At 57.9% G+C, this 15,136-nt stretch overlaps 2 protein-coding genes and 3 non-coding genes across 6 annotated transcripts; 4 read left to right on the forward strand and 1 right to left on the reverse strand.

The window, feature by feature from the left end:
• The first annotated feature begins 258 nt into the window (after positions 1-258).
• Positions 259-6,019, forward strand: LOC103657278 (Friend virus susceptibility protein 1). 2 transcript variants are annotated; one of them, XM_008684705.2, is made up of 4 exons: positions 259-364; positions 2,144-2,187; positions 3,829-3,874; positions 4,280-6,019. In XM_008684705.2, exon 4 carries the CDS (start codon positions 4,339-4,341, stop codon positions 5,212-5,214), a length of 876 nt encoding a protein of 291 aa, XP_008682927.1. In that variant the 5' UTR covers positions 259-364; positions 2,144-2,187; positions 3,829-3,874; positions 4,280-4,338; the 3' UTR covers positions 5,215-6,019. The 2 variants fall into 2 exon arrangements, with proteins under 2 accessions (XP_008682927.1, XP_008682926.1); XM_008684704.2 differs by having other exon boundaries at positions 272-406.
• On the forward strand, positions 1,976-2,066 carry LOC121103603. Its single transcript, XR_005835849.1, has one exon. It is a non-coding gene; the product is annotated as a small nucleolar RNA SNORD88 (small nucleolar RNA).
• LOC121103604 lies at positions 3,646-3,738 on the forward strand. The gene has a single exon (XR_005835850.1). It is a non-coding gene; the product is annotated as a small nucleolar RNA SNORD88 (small nucleolar RNA).
• On the forward strand, positions 4,123-4,213 carry LOC121103605. The gene has a single exon (XR_005835851.1). It is a non-coding gene; the product is annotated as a small nucleolar RNA SNORD88 (small nucleolar RNA).
• A 1,786-nt stretch (positions 6,020-7,805) lies between the features above and the next one.
• Positions 7,806-12,467, reverse strand: ACP4 (acid phosphatase 4). The gene is made up of 11 exons (XM_040632974.1): positions 11,993-12,467; positions 11,817-11,921; positions 11,656-11,742; positions 10,681-10,827; positions 10,261-10,359; positions 10,053-10,148; positions 9,164-9,296; positions 9,004-9,086; positions 8,401-8,525; positions 8,000-8,178; positions 7,806-7,921 (listed from the first exon to the last, which is right to left on the reverse strand). Exons 1-11 carry the CDS (start codon positions 12,095-12,097, stop codon positions 7,806-7,808), a joined length of 1,275 nt encoding a protein of 424 aa, XP_040488908.1. The 5' UTR covers positions 12,098-12,467.
• Between the last annotated feature and the right edge of the window lie 2,669 nt (positions 12,468-15,136).

The following is a 15,136-nucleotide window of genomic DNA, read 5'->3' on the forward strand; positions in this document are numbered from 1 at the left end:
TGGCAATTCCAGTTGCCTCCGGGTCTGGCTCGGTCCTCATTCGGGGTCCTGCCCCTTTTCAGCCCGCCTTTGATGCTGTCCTCAGAATTGCCTGACTCTCATGACAGGACAACGGGGCCCGCTATCCCACTGCTCCTTTTATCCGAGTCCAGGAACAACATCGTATCGTCTTCAGGAAGATTTTGGCGAGAACGGGCATAATTCGCTTCCCCAAGCCCCAAAGTTGGGTTTCTGACCCGGCGCGTGTGCTGGACGCCTCGGGGCGGAGCCTGGGCTGGCGCGTGTGGCGGGCACTGCGAGCGGCGCGCAGTATAAAGCGGGACGCGCGGCCACTCGCGCATGCTTTCGAGAGAGGGAGCGGCTGGTGAGCTTTTCTTGGAGTTTTGATTGTGTTCCGTTCGCGCGGGTGAGCACTGGAATCTGGGTCGCTCCTGTCATGAGGTGCCCCGGGCTGCGGCGGGGCGTCCAGGTCGTCGCGTGGAAGGGGTCAGGGCCTTTGTGAGACCCCAGTGAGCACTCCGAGGCGAGCCTGGGGTTCTCTGCGGGGCGGGCACCCTTTGGAGAGGGCGCTCAGGGCGGGGGATACTCCTGCCGCCGGAGCGAATGAGGGCTTCCAGAGCTAGCGCGCCTTTGCTCCGCAGCCCGGCTGGCTGCGCCATCTCTGCTTCCCACGTCGCGGGGCTCCGCCATCTTGTCCATTTTTCTTGGGGGGGGGCTGGGGGGGGTGCGTGGAGAACGCGTGTAACACGGAGTTTTTCTTTATGAGATTTTTCACTCCTGTGCTAGCTACATGTGTTTTCTTTAAAACGCTGTTTTAAAAGTCGCTGTTGTTTTTTTCGATTGCACGTGGCTGGCATTTTGCACAACCTAGAACAAAGGTTATGGGGGGGGGGTAGAGGCAGGATCTCGGGGCTTTCTAAGGAATGAGGGGGAGTGGAGTCTCGAAATGAATTACTGGGTTGTTTCTGAGAACCACGTAGGTGTGGTTTCGGGAGAAAGCACATGGGGCTTTTGTTTACCCTCAGGAATCGTTCTGACACGGTCCCTCCAAATATGAGTTTTGTGTTCACTCCATGCATCAGTTCTGTGAAGGGATACTTCTGGGCTGATTGGTCCTTGGGGTCTGGGACATCCATCCGTTTCCTGATTGCCGAGGAGACCCAGCCCTGGGGCACCTGGCTGGTTTTCTATCTCCCCACCACGACCCAGCAAAAATCCTCTCTAGCTGAGTGTCTTCTCCCTTCTGGCAGCCACCTGGAAAACCGTTGAATTGATCCCAGCTATGGCCGTGTCACGAGTGAAAGGATTTTTCTCCTCCATTCATCACTGGCGCGCCCTCTGTCGCTATTGTCCGATGTATTTCTCTTTCACTTTTTATTATTAAAATCCTCAAGCGTTGGGGGAACTCGACAGAAGTTTGAGTGTAACATTTTGCCATGTTTGCTTTCTTCTTGCTTCGTGTTTTGAAGGCACGTTTTTAATTTCATCGAAAATCGTTAACACTTTATTGTATTTGTGGTTCCGAAGTCCTCTCCAAAATGTCTTCCTCTGCTGATGTCTTCCAAAATGGTTGCAGTAAAGGTTCTCTGGTCATTGCATATGCTGCTTATATCTTATGGGTGTTTTTCCTAGAATAGCTCCCTCCTTTTATCTCCCAGTAGGTTCTTCCAAGGGATGTGTATCCTCGCAGCTTTCACTGTTTCCGGTTACCAGCAAGTATAGCCAATGCTGAAAATCTGTAAAACTGGGCAAGGGCTAATAGATGCTCGTGTTTCTCCATGTAGTAGGTTTGAGGACAGTCCCCTGTGGACCTGTGACACTGGGGAGGTGGGGTAACATGGTGTCTCCATAGGGAGAGTTGGGGGCTTTCTTACCTTCCTAATGGGTTTTGTGTTTCCCAGTCTCTTAAGTGCAGTTAGTTTGGCCTCTGTTCCTGAAGGTGAGTGGCCTTGGGATGTGGTTGCAGCGGGTACCAGGGCTCCCGTGATGTCCAGCACTGGGCTCCGATCACCCCTGAGGATGCAGTGCCCCCCAGGACCTTTGACACCTGGGGATCTGAGGAGCCTGGTTTTGATGTCTCTGGACCCCCTCCCCCACAGACTCTTTCTTTCTCCATCCTCACCAAGTCCTTCCTGTGTTACAGGTGCATCTTCAAGCTGAGGGACCACCCACTACAACCCCATCTTGGTGAGAACCCTTGCTTCCATTCCCTGACCCACCCACTTCCCCTCCCCGCCCATCTAAAATACCTTCATTTGGGGTGACATCACATTAGATATCTCTGGGACCTAATTTATGTGCCAGTGTTTGTGCTGGGGATTTACGTGCAAATCCCTGTTCATTTATAGCAGTGGACATGTAGCCAGAATGGGCCTAGGGTCCACATCCCAGCTCTGCAGTTCATGGGCTTGGAGAGCTAGTCAAGTGATTGCTTTCCTGAGCCTCAGTTTCTAAATCTGTAGGGTAGGCACAATACATTAGGAACATATGGGCCTGAATCCTCTGCTCATTTGTGGGAGGGGGGGGACAGCAGTGATATTCACCATCTTCAAGGTAAGGGTTGAATTAGATGGAGAATACATGGATTGTGGAAGAAGAAGAAAAAACATGTATTTGGGTTTCAAGGAAAAGGACTAATCAAATCTAATTTTCAAAGTCAGAAGAAACAAGCTGGCAGCATTTATCACTGTTGATACTGAGGGTTTTGTAGATTGAATACCTTGTGCCTTTAAGCAGAGCTTAGCTTCCCAAGAATCCTATATAGATAAGCTGACACAGTTATTAAAGTTACCCTTGAAGTACACAGTACCCATTGTTTAAAGGGACCATTTATCTGGACAATGTTGCACAAGTGTTTCAAAGAGCTAAATCATAAAATGGGCGTAGAGACCTGTTATCTGAAAAGAAACAAGTGTTCTCTGCGCTAGGACGCTGGGAACTGAACTGCAAGTGTGTTCTCTGGCGTCCTTGGGGGTTGCAGCTCTTGCTGACAGGCACTTGAGGGAGGAGAAGCTACTTTCTGTGGTGCGTGAGCTCAGATGTCACATCATGAGTGTCTGTCTGAGGACCTGTGCTCTTCACCGAGGTGTCCCCTGCAGAGCTCTGAACATTCGTTGCTGCTGAGAGGGAGTTTCTGGGAAAGTGGAGTAGGAAGTTTCCATTTGTTCGGCAAGGACGGGTGAGGGGAGACGAGCAGAACTGGAGGCTTTGGAAGATGCGTGGGGGGATAACAGACCTGAGGTGCGGGCAGAGCAGACATGGGGGTGTTTTCAGCAGGGTGCTCCTTGGAGCTGAACAGAGGAAGGAGGAGAAACAGCCCCGGGGTTGGGGGCAGGACGGTGCTGGAGTCAGTTGCTGCAGATCATACGAGTGACACGCATGGACGAGCCGTAGTGAGGGGTGGTCAAGGGGAGCTGAGGGGGGCAGGGGGAGTATGGGCCACACTGAGGGGTGGTCAGGGGGAGCTGAGGTTGGGGGTGGGGGGGGAGAGTATATCATCAAAAGGCACCTGATGGGGGCTTGCTCCTTGGCACCCCAATGGCCAGGTGTTGGTCATTTGTCCTACCTGGATGAGCGCTGTCATCCCCCTTAGGACTGGAGCAGGTGGCTTTGGGACCCGAGTGAGGAGGTGGATAAGCGCACTGGGGGCCCCCATGATGCCCAGCACTGGGCTCTGACCTCCCCTGAGGACATGGTGCCCCCCCAGGACCTTTGACACCCGGGGGGTCTGAGGGGCCCCCAGTCTACGGAGGGGAGGGATGGAGGGCCATGGTTGCCCTGTGCCCTGCTGACCTGCTCTTCCCCTCTCTGACCCCTTCCCGTCCGCAGGTGGTTCCTCCAGGAGTCAAACAGCCCCGCCATCCCTCTGTGCTTGGTAAGGACAGAAGAGGGTCTCTCTCATTGTTCATACCATAATAATAATAAATTTGCCATTACAGATCTGTAGATGATAGTAATACTAGAAAAGCAAATGCTGAGCATTTACTTAGAGCTGGGCCTAGTGTTAAGCACTAGATTCACTTGCTCTTCACAGCATCCCTGTGAAGTGGGGGGTGGCAAGGGGAGGTGCTGACGGGACAGGCTGCAGTGACGCTGTCAGGGCTTTTGAAGGGGCTGTGCTTGTGACCCCCATGATGTCCAGCACTGGGCTCTGACCTCCCCTGAGGACGCAGTGCCCCCCGGGACCTTTGACACCCGGGGATCTGAGGGGTCCCACTCCGGGGAGGTGCTGGAGGGTGTGGCTCTTTTCCCACCTGATGGCCTCTGTCCTTTCCTGAAGCTCCTGGGGCAGTGCCTCTCCGGGCTTCCTCCCGTTCGCTGCAGGGGACAGCTGTGATCATGGCCGAGAGAGCACTGGCGCACACCCAGATGGGGCGGGGGGACCGTTACTACACGTACACTGAGCTCCTGGCCATCTCGCGGCGCTTCAAGCAGAACCCCAACGAGCTCATGATCACCTGGATCCTGCGCGTGTATGACCAGGGGGGCCCGGCCCTGTCCCTGAATTCTGGAGAGCTGGCCCTGCTGGGCGACCTGACCGGCGATGCCATCTTCAACTACCGCTGTAAGACCCTGCGGGGCGGCTGCAAGACGCTGCTCACCTGGCTGCTGCTGGCCTGGCGCCAGCGCTGGGAGTCCTTCCTGCACTTCGAGGCCACCGAGCTGCCCTTCCGCCCCTGGACCACCATGGAGGAGGGCATCCAGCTGGTGCGTGAGCTGGGCATGCTGGACTGGATCTACCGCGAGCCCCCCTCGCCGCCCGCAGCAGAGCAGGGGCCTCGGCCCGCGCCCGAGGACGTGCCCTTCACGCAGGGCCTCCAGCGGCGCCTACTGACGGCCGCCCCCTCTGAGCTGCGCCTCTCGCTCGTCAGCCTGCTGGTCAAGGGCATGACGGTGCTGGAGGCGGTGATGGAGATCCAGACCATCGCCGACGTGGGCCTGCTCTGGCGCCAGAGCCAGCCGGGCCGCGCCAAGCTCATGTTGGGGCCCAACCCGACGCGCAAGGACCTCCTGGGCTGGCTGCTGAGCCATGGCGTGCCCAAGGAGAGGGTGGACAAGCAGCCCACCAAGGTCCTCCTCGAGCTGTACATCAAAGAGGCCAAGCGCAGCCGCAGCCACCCTACCTACATGCTGGGGGAGGAGCAGCCCCCACCTCCTCCCTACTCAGACCAGGCCTGCGGGGAGGAGCCGCCTGTGCCCGTGCGGCACGACTAGGCCCCCCTGGGCACCGTCTTTTAGATGGTACTCAGTGGCGGAGGGAGGCTAGATTCCAGGGGAGACACGAAGTCGGAGCCAGTGCCTCCTGAACCCCCCCCCCAGCATAGACTGAGGGATGGCCCACCTGCCTGTTCTCCACCCTCCCTGGGGGCAGGCTGCCCCCATTACTGTGTTTGCTCCCCAGAAGAGAGGACTGTCCTTATCCCTGCCCACCCCATAGGTGTTGCCAGGCAGAGTGGTGGAGACAGGCAAGCCGGCCGGTACCCCCCCGGGTGCCTTGTTCCCCCAGGGTGCAACCTGTACTGTTCTAGTCTGTTACATTTCAGCCCAACTGGCACGGTGGGCGGGCACCCACCCTTCGGCCACATGGGCCCCCAAAGCACTACAGGCCAAGTGGGGGGACCCCACAGGCCACGACATGAAAGCACCTTGAAGTTTGTACCCTTTTTTAAAGGTATTTTTAAATGCAATGTTTTTACCTAATAATTTAAGCATACGCAACACTTTAGTTTTAGGGACGCTCCTTTCTCTTAGAATGGTTTTTCCCTTAAGGCTGTAATTTTTATTTTATTATTATTTTGCAATTCCTTTCCCTTTTAAAGTGGACTTCTGCTGTTTGCTCACCTGGAGAACCCACAGCCAGTCCCATCCGATCTCTTTAGGCGGATGTGTAACCTCTGGCCAGTGTCTGTCACGTCTGGATTAAAGGTGTTGGGGCCCGGAATCACAGCTTTGTGAGGACTGACGACCACCTTGGCAGGCCGTACTAGGCACGTGGGACTCATTAAACAGCGTGAGCATTGCTCTATGTGGACTGTGGTGTGTGGCCAGGGCTGTGGCATGGTCCTGGTGTGAATCCAGAACCCTCTTGGGGCAAGAGGGTAAGGATCATGCGCCGAGGCCCCAGGAAAGCCCCCATCTCTCCTTGGGCCATCCCTGGGTGCCGAGAAGGCTGGGCTCCTATTGGGACTCACAACAGGGTAGGGGAACCTGCTAGAACTTCAGGTCTGAATATCTAAGCAAGAAGATGCTTCTCCCCTGCCCTCCTCCCCACCCAGGGGTGCATGAAGGCATTGAGGAGGCCCTGTGATCACTCCATACCTCCAGGGGCAATGATGGACGGGGTCATGTGGAAGTTCTGAGAGCCCGGCCCCCTCCCAGGGATGGGGTGAAGGAGGGAGGTCTCAAGTTTCTCTAAGCTGTGCACACAGGGCTGCTGGCCCTGGCACCTTATCCCCCCAGGTGGAAGTTTGGGATTCTGGTGGCTAGGAGTAGTTTCTGTCTATAAGCACCCCCCCATCTCTGATCACCTCCAACTACCCCATCTAAAGGGCGCCTGCACACCAGGCTCCCCACTGGTCATAGTTGTGTCCATACATACACTTGATGTAGGCATGACCATTGGTGCTGCACAGCCTGGGGTGTGGCCAGTGAGGGGGCTGGTGCCCCAGGTTTGGCCACTCAGTGCTCGGTATGTGGTGGGAGGGTGGCAGGTCCCTTCCTGGGCTGAGCAGTTCAGTGCAGGACCACCATGAACAGAGCCTGCAGGTTTTATTAGCGGGTGTGCAAGGGCTTCGGTGTTGCCCTGGGCTATGCTTGTGATAGGAGCCCTAGATGCCGTCTGACCAGCACAGCAGCCGCCAGCCATGTGTGCCCAGAGAGTCCTTGAACTGCCGCCAGTGCAGCTGGGACCTGAATTTTCCACTTTATTTCATTTAAATAGCCACGTGGCAGCCAGTGGGTGCCGCGGCAGACCGCCCCCCCCCCCCACACCAAACCGTGGCAGCCTGTGCTGTGCTCAGCAGCCCTGAGCAGTGGCCCCAGCCCCCCCTGCTTTGCCGGTTGCCGGGAGCTTAATGGCAAGGGTTGTGGGTTCTGATGACTGGGGAGTCTGGGCTCTGCCAAATGAGACCGGAGCGCAGAGGCTGGTCGCTGGGGGCTTGCCTGTGGCTCTGGACCTGGCACTTGTGAGCACTTCCTCTCCAGGGCCGGGCCTGACCCACCCCACCCGGAGGATGGAGAAAATTAAAGGTGACGCCAGCCTCTACAGCACCGAGAGCCTGCCAGGGTCCCCAGAGCCACACTGACTCCCAGGAGCCAGGGCTCAGCGGAGTGTGTGACCCGCGGAGGGGCTCCGTGAGCAGGTGCGCACGCCACATGTGCTGTACCTACAAACCCGTGTTCCCCCGTGTACTGACCTGCCGTATACTCCCGTGTGTGCACACGCACATACACAGCACCTACACGTGGACCGACACGCACGTGTGTGCATGCAAATGTGCCCCGTGGACGCGTGCACATGTATGCAGACGGCCTGTGTGCCCCCATACAGAAGTGCAGAACACAAGTGTCTAGACACAGGAACCACACGGGTATACCTGCGTGCCACGTACGTGTCCACGAGCCGCACTTCGCACAGGCGCGCGTGCGCACAGCGCTGCCTGCAGCTTCCAGGCCAGGGAGCCCCCCGCCCCCATTTCCCGCAGGAACAGGCGCGCACAGTAAGTCACAGAAGCCACAGCAGCGGGTGAGCAGACATGTTCGGGTGCAACGCCAGCTGTGGGAGAGGGGTTGCCCGATTTCCCAGCTCACACGGGGCCCCCCCAGGCCCGCAGGCAGCTGGGTCTCCAGGCCAGCAGGCCCAGCCCCATGCTGAGCGCAGCCAGCACTGCCACAGCCCCAGACAGCAGGGGCACCACAGTGGCTGTGGGGAGAACACGGGAGTGTGAGTCTTGGGACCTGGGCCCCCCCACACTCCCACCCCAACGCCAGTGACCGTCACCTGCTGGGGTGGCAGGCTCACGGGAGCCGTGGCAGGGGACCCCGTGAGCCGGGGGCCGGGCCGGGGCGGTGAGCTGGCGGAAGCGGCCTAGTGGGCAGGCGCCTGGGCACCCGGGGAGACTGAGGGGCAGGGGCAGGCCGGTGGAGTCGTTGCGGTAGAAAAGGGAGATGGTGACATTCCTGGAGGAAGACAGGAGGTGGTGGCACCCAGGCCCCTCCTCGCCTCCCCTGCCACTGACCGAAATCTGGAGAGGAGTAGCTGAATGGAGACGCTGGGCCCCTGACTCCTACCTGTCACCCTCCTCCATCCATCCCGCACAAATCTCCCGCCGCCTGGGACCCCATCTTCTTTCCTTGAGACAGTTCTGTCCTGCCCGTTCCCGGGTGCCACCCCCTCCTTACCCTGCATCTTCGTCCGGGTCCCCTAGGCGCCTCCGGAATTCAAAGCCAAGGCAGGCAGCATACGGTGGGGTGTGCCCGTCATAGAGACCCAGGGCTCCCTGGAGGGCCAGCAGAGTGCTGTCGTGCTGCAGGCGGATCCCAGGGCTGAGACACGGCTCCTGTCTTGATGTCTCCTCTCTCCTGAACTCTAGACTTGGGCATCCAGCTTCCTCCCAGATGTCCCCCAGATCTCACAGAACCAACCCCCCCCCCAAATCGGCTCACCCTGGAGTCAGTCCCACCAGTTACAGGGAATCATTTAATGAACATTGGTCAAACAGATGCAAAAATATGATTGGGCAGCTCAGTTAAACAACTTGTCCTTCCAGAAGAGGTAAATTCTCTTATAACACATCACCTCCCTCCTTCCAGACTGTGTACCTCTAGTGATATGGTCTGACAGTATGGTTTGGAGATAGGAGTTACCCAAGGCAGTGGGTAACAGTGGGTAACAGTGAAGTTCCATTGAGACCACCCCACCAGCTCTTCCTTGCCCACATTGCCATCTGCCATCCCCCTCATCCCTGTGCCCACGTGGCACTGCCTCCCTTCCCAAAGACTCACAGCTGAGTACATAACCATCTTGAGGGGCAGCCCCAGGCGCTGGACCCGAGAGAAGTTGCCAAGGATGGCATCCAGCAGGATCCCTGAGAGGGCAGGAACAGAGCGCTGAGAATCCTGCAGAGGAAGGCGCTTTGGCCTCCCGACCAGCCCCACACCTTACCTCCTGTCAGCTGGGCCTTCTCGGCTGCCCGGGGTGGACCCACGTGGGCCCCAATATCCAAAGCTGAGATCTGGGCTAGGGTCCGTAGGACATTCGGGGAGGCCCAGGATGGGAGGGGAAGACCGTGGGCTTGCTGGAGAGAGACAAGGAGAGATGACAAAGTGACCGGGACATCCTGAGCTCCTCATGCTCCCCTCAGTCCCTCCCGGTGCCTGTGCTGTCCCCTTGAGCCGCAGTCCTCTCTCCCACCCCTCCTCCGAATCCCTCGTGGGCTGGGGCTGGGCAGGAAGTCATGGCCAATAGCAACCATGAATTGACAGTAGTAATGACCATCACGCAACAGCCCAGGAGCCCTCACGCCTGGAGTCAGAGCTGTTTCAAACTTCAGACGTTTTGGAACCTAGAAGGGCCCGATGGTGGCAGTACCGTCTCCCTCAGCACACGTCCAGCCCCCTTAACCACACACACTGCTATTCCCACGTGCGACTAGGATCATTGTCACGGGGTAGGGTAAGCAAAGACTATCTCTCCGAAGAGCGCCACGCCGGTTCAGGTCAGCTCCTGCTGCTCGAGTGTCGGGTTTGGGAGCTTTTCCCACAGAACGAACAGAGGAGGAACCGCAAACACGTAGCCTCGAGCCTTCCTGCAGGCCTCGCTGTGTGCCAGGCACGGTTCTAAGCACCTCGTGTGGATTAATCCGTTTTGATCTTCACAGAAACCCCAAGGGGTGTTGGTATGGGCGTTGCTATCCCCACTGGGCAGGTGGGCAAACTGAGGCACCAAGGGTTAAGTGACTTGCCTGAGGGAACACAGGTACTGAGCAGCAAAGCTGGGATTTGAATCCAGGTGCCCTTAACCACCCGGCTGGATGGGTGGGGTGGGGGCTCACCTGGCACATCAGTGTGTCTAGAACTTTCCATGCCCGGCGGAGCGGCTCTCCGACCAATGACAGCCCTGTGTAGTTCTCCAGGCGAGTCAGGAAGTCCTGGATGTACCGGGGCTGGGTGAGTCTGACGGGCCTCCTCACCCCTCCCTGACAAGCCCTGCCACGCAGCCCCCACCCCAGGCCCCTCCAGCGCCGCCCCACCCCCGCTCACTGTCCAGCCCTCCAGCGCCGTCTGGTACTCCGCAGCCTCCGTGGCCTCTCTCAGCAGCTCATGGTATCGAGGACAGCTGCGCATGGGGAACCTCAGCAGCTGGGGGAAACTGAGGCTCAGAGAGGACAGCGTGACTGGGACCCCACAGTCACAGCGCGGGGAGTTGGGGCTGTGGAGCCCTGGTCCAAGCCTCTCTCTTCAAAATATGCGGTCCCTCCCAAATCTGGCCGCACAGCACGGGACGGCCGCTCACCTCGTGCAGGCAGCTCGGCGGCAGGGAAGGGCTCACGGCTCCAGCCCACACAGGCTGCCCGGGGCCGCTCAGCCGGAACTGCCTCTCCCAGCCACCGGCTCCCCCCATCCAGGGGTCTGGGTCTCTCTCCATCCCTCCCACCCCCTGCACCTGTCCAGCCCCCTGACCTTGTCCTCAGTGACGGGCACTGTGTGCACAGGGATGGGCCTCCAGGCAGCCTCTGAGCGCCCCGGGGCAGCCTCGGGGAACAGCCCTGCGAGGTTGGCCTGAGCGCTCTCCAGCGTGCGGTCAAAGTCAGTGCTGCGAACGTAGACCTGCGGTGGCGGGGAGAAGGCAGGCAAAGGGACCACTGCCGGGTCAGAGGTCGGCTGCAGCAGCAAACCAAAAGCTCCAGATTCAGTGCAGGGTCAGAGGTCAGGTGCAGGGCGTCAAAACCCAGGGTGAGTTGGAGTGTCTGGTCTTTCACGTTGGAAGGTGGGATCAAGGGTCAGAGGTCAAGGTCAGGAGCAATGGGGTTGGAGGTCAGAAGTTGGGTGAACGTGTGGGATTAAAGGGGTCAGTTGCGTCAAAGAAAGAAAGAAAGAATTGCTGGTGGCTGGAAGTTGGAGTTCAAGGTCGGGAGGGGAGGTGGAAGGACATGGGACCAGAATCCAGTACATGTCTATCAGGGATCAGAGGTCAGAGGTCAGGAGGAATGAGCCTAAACGGGGGATGTCAAAAGACAGAGGAGGATGTAGGAAAGACAATTCAGATCTGATGAGGGGCAGAGATCAAAGGTTGAGCTCGGGAGGCAAACTGAACCAGTGAAGGTCAAAGTCAGAATCAGTCAAGTTTTGGAGTCAGAAACCAGAGGTCAGGTTGGTGTTGGTGGGCGTCAGAAGACAGAGGTGGACGCCAGAAAATAAAGTCAGAGTTGATGGAGCCCAGAGGTCAGAGGTGAAGCATGGGACTCCTGCGGAGACAGGGTCAGAGGTCAGCGTGAGTTAGTTGATGGTCTGGAGGTCAGAGAGCAGATACAGGGTGCAGGTCAGGTTATTGGGGGTCAAAGGCCAGAGGTGGAGGCCCACAGTGAGGGTTGGAGTCAGAGGAGGTCAGAGGTGAGAGGTCAGGAGGCCAGGCGAGGGTCATGTCCTTGGCAGTACCTCCTCCCGCCGGTACTCCGGGCTCAGAAAGTCCTCATAGCGGCTCCTCAGGAAGCGTCCCAGCTCCAGCTGCTGGCGGACCCCCTCCTGAGGGCAGAGGAAGCCTCAGCAGACCCCTCCCCCCCCCCGCCCCCTCCACAGCCTCACCCCCGGCTTCTCACCCCAGTCAGCTGGCCCAGGCCTCTGGGCCACAGGGCGGTGGTTCCCTCCTTGTGTGGGTCGGTGGGGTAGGAGGCCAGCGGGGCCCGGTCGCCATGGCGGAACACCTGGGGACAGGACCAGGTCAGGGCTGGCCTGGGAGAGGTGAGGGGCCAGGCCAGGGCAGGGGACACCTCACCACAGCCACGAACACCAGGGGACCTTCCGCCAGGGCCCAGGGTGCCAGCAGCAGCAGGAGGAGCAGAAGTCCAGCAGGGAGGCCCCAAAACCCTGGCCCGGCCATCTCCGCACAGCCCAGACGCTGAGCTCAGCCCACTGTCTGTGCCACAGCCCCACCTGCTCATTACCCCACCTCGGCACCCCCCGAAAAGCAGGTCCCGGCATGCCTCCCCCCGGAGCCAAGGTGGCCTCCTGGGATCCGGCTCCCCCAGGGCCTTCACCGGACTTGGATTAGCCAGACTTGCTTAATCTTTACTTTACCTCTGGCAGGGGTTGATACGGTTCTCACCGTCCCCATTGTGCAGATGGGGAAACTGAGGTACAGCGGGGTCCGTCATTTGCCTGAGGGGACACAGGCAGTGAGTGGCAAAGCTGGGATGCAAAAGGAGACAGCGAGGGGCGCCTGGGTGGCTCAGTTGTTAAGCATCTGCCTTTAGCTCAGGGCGTGATCCCAGGGTCCTGGGATCGAGCCCCGCATCCTCTCCCGCTCTCCCTGCTTGTGTTCCCTCTCTTGCTGGCTGTCTCTCTCTCTCTGCCAAATAAATAAATAAAATCTTAAAAAAAAAAAAAAGGAGACAGAGATACCCACCCCCAAGTAGCCCCACATTCTAGACACATTCTCCGTTTTCTTCTCCCTCCCCACAGCCCATGTTTCTGTTTTCCTATTCTCACCTCTTAAATGTTGGAGCTCTTCTTGGAGATGTCACCTTCTCCCAGCGCCTCCCACATCTGGCCCCAGCCAGCACGGCCCAGGGGTTGAACACCTGGACCCTGGATTTGGGTAGGCTGGGTTCAAACCCCTAACGTTACCGTTTACAAGCTGTGCAACTTTGGGCAAGTTACCGCACCTCTCTGTGCCTCCTCGTTCATCAAATCCATAAAATGGGAACGAGGACAATCCGTACCTCGGGGAGCTGCTTTGAGGATTAATGAGTTCAAAGAGCAGGGCGGAGCCTCTTCGGAACCTCAGCGGGGAACCCGCGCGCCTCCAGCAACTCAAACTGTTAGCCGGTCTGCGCATGTCCACGAGTGACCGCGAGAGGGCAACGGGCATGCACTTTGGGATTACAGAGAATTTAGCGAGGAGGCGAGTTGGCAAAGATGGAACCCGTGGGTAATGACCTTCGACTGTCCTTGTTCTTTAGCCTCTGTGTTTCTGGTAACCGGGAAGTTAGTTCTGAAGGCTTAATGGACAGAAAGAGTTGGCTGCATAGAATGTTCGCGGGAAGGCTGGTGGAGTGCAAGTCAGGGACCGTGACCGTGACCGGGAGAGGGGGCGGCGGCGGGAGTCTCTGGCGCTGTCCCTGTGCCTGTGGTCCACAGGTGGGGAAGCTGCCCCCGCCCCCACCCCCAGCACTGGTGACAAGACTCATGGAAACGCCCAGTCCAGCTCTAATGCTCTCACCTGGTGTCTGGCCGACACTGCGGGAAGAAATTTTGCCCGGGGCCACCTCCTGGCTTCCAGCCTCCTCCCTGCTCCAAGACACTAACGCTCCGAGCTGATTCGGTGCCTCCCCTGTTCACAGCCTCCCCTGGCTCCCCAGCACCCTGGGGTGGGGTGGGGGGAAAAAAAGCCTCAGTGTAGCGTTGGAGATCTGGATTCTCCAATTTCAAATGTCCCAGTCCCAAGTGCCGGTACTCCATGTAACATTCTGCAAACAAGTCCCCCTCTACCTCAAGCACCTGTCCCATGTCCCCTCTACCCAGAATGCCTTTCTCTCGTCACCACGGCCACCATTCTGGTCTCCTAGGCAACCCCTCTTAGGTTATAGTGGCTGGTCTGTCCTCTCTGGCTCAGAGTCCAGGAAAGGAAGAGGGAGGTCAAGCAAGCAAGCACTGAGCTCAAGGCCATGGCCATGAACTTTCAGGAAGTAAGGAGGGGTCTGGCAGGGGGAGGGAGGTCGGGAGAAAGGGGAGGGAGGGAGTGGACCCTGACCTCTGACTGCTCCCCCAGAATGTAACCCTGGCCATGGCTGTATTCACCATCCTGGCCTCCATCTACTTCTTCAACAAGGTGAGTGGGAAGAGGGTAGGGGTGGTGGGCTGAATCTCTGTCTCTTTGGCCCCTATTTTATCCACTTAGGCTCTCCTCCTCTCCCATGCCTCTGTGTATCTCTGTGTCTTCCTCCCTTAGGCTCAGCAATGAGAAGACCCAGGACGCCTCATCCAAGAGCATTCTGCCCTCGATCATGACTCAGGCCCCTGAGACCAAATAAATGGACTGAATCAGCATATACTGTTCCCTCCTGGCTGTGGCACAGACCCCCCCTCCCCCGCCCCCCACCGCTCTGTCTGAGGGACCCGGCTCTGAGACGGAGGGAGGAGGGGCCAGGAGTCCAGTCTCCTGGGTCTGAGGGAGGAGGGGCTAGAGGCCTGGAGTCTCTGGTTTGAGACAGGGAGCCCAAAGTCTGAGTTGGGTTTTGAGGGTTGAGTAGGAGTCTTTCAGGAACAATTAGAGAAGAAGAGGACATTTGAACTCTGGGTGCAAAGGCACAGAGGGGAGGGGCGCCTGGGTGGCTCAGTTGGTTAAGCATCTGCCTTTGGGCTCAGGTCATGATCCCAAGGTCCTGGGATGGAGAACCGCAATGACTTGCCTGCTCAGCGGGGAGTCTGCTTCTCCCTCTCCCTCTGCCCTTCCCCTCTGCTCATGCTCTCTCTCTCTCTCAGACAAATAAAATCTTTAAAAATTAAAAAAGCACAGAGGGGAGACAGAGCAGGGCTGATTCACCTGGTATCAACACGGACTGCTGTGTACTTCAGATATAGTCCTTCTCTCTGAACCCTGGTTTTCTTCTCAGACAAAGGTGAAAATCTTTGTCTAGGGGGCCCAGGTGGCCACAGCCAGAAAAACTTGAGATCAAAGACACGAATGGAATTTGTCAGCCACAAAAAGTCTGTAGTTATCATCTTCTTTGTTATATTCTACCAACACATCTTTCTCTTTTCTTAGAAAACTCCTATTCAACCTTCAGTACCCACTGTCAATGCCCTTTCCTATGGAAGTGTCTAGACCTTCAGACAGACAGTCTATTACCTCACTAACTTCCTCCTCCCCACTCGCTACCCTCATCCCCAGTAGATGGGATGCCCTGGGTGACACCCC

This window comes from Ursus maritimus, unplaced genomic scaffold (assembly GCF_017311325.1).
Source record: "Ursus maritimus isolate PB19 unplaced genomic scaffold, ASM1731132v1 scaffold_19, whole genome shotgun sequence".
Classification (NCBI taxonomy): domain Eukaryota; kingdom Metazoa; phylum Chordata; class Mammalia; order Carnivora; family Ursidae; genus Ursus; species Ursus maritimus.

Excerpts from the sequence above, each read along its gene's own strand:
- LOC103657278 (XM_008684705.2), top strand. The coding sequence starts at position 4,339 with ATGGCCGAGAGAGCACTGGCGCACACCCAGATGGGGCGGGGGGACCGT.
- ACP4 (XM_040632974.1), bottom strand. The coding sequence starts at position 12,097 with ATGGCCGGGCCAGGGTTTTGGGGCCTCCCTGCTGGACTTCTGCTCCTC. Across the intron at positions 10,360-10,680 it reads TGCCCGTCACTGAGGACAAG|CTGCTGAGGTTCCCCATGCG; the intron begins GTCAGGGGGCTG and ends AGTTTCCCCCAG. Across the intron at positions 8,526-9,003 it reads AGATGGTTATGTACTCAGCT|CACGACAGCACTCTGCTGGC; the intron begins GTGAGTCTTTGG and ends ATCCGCCTGCAG.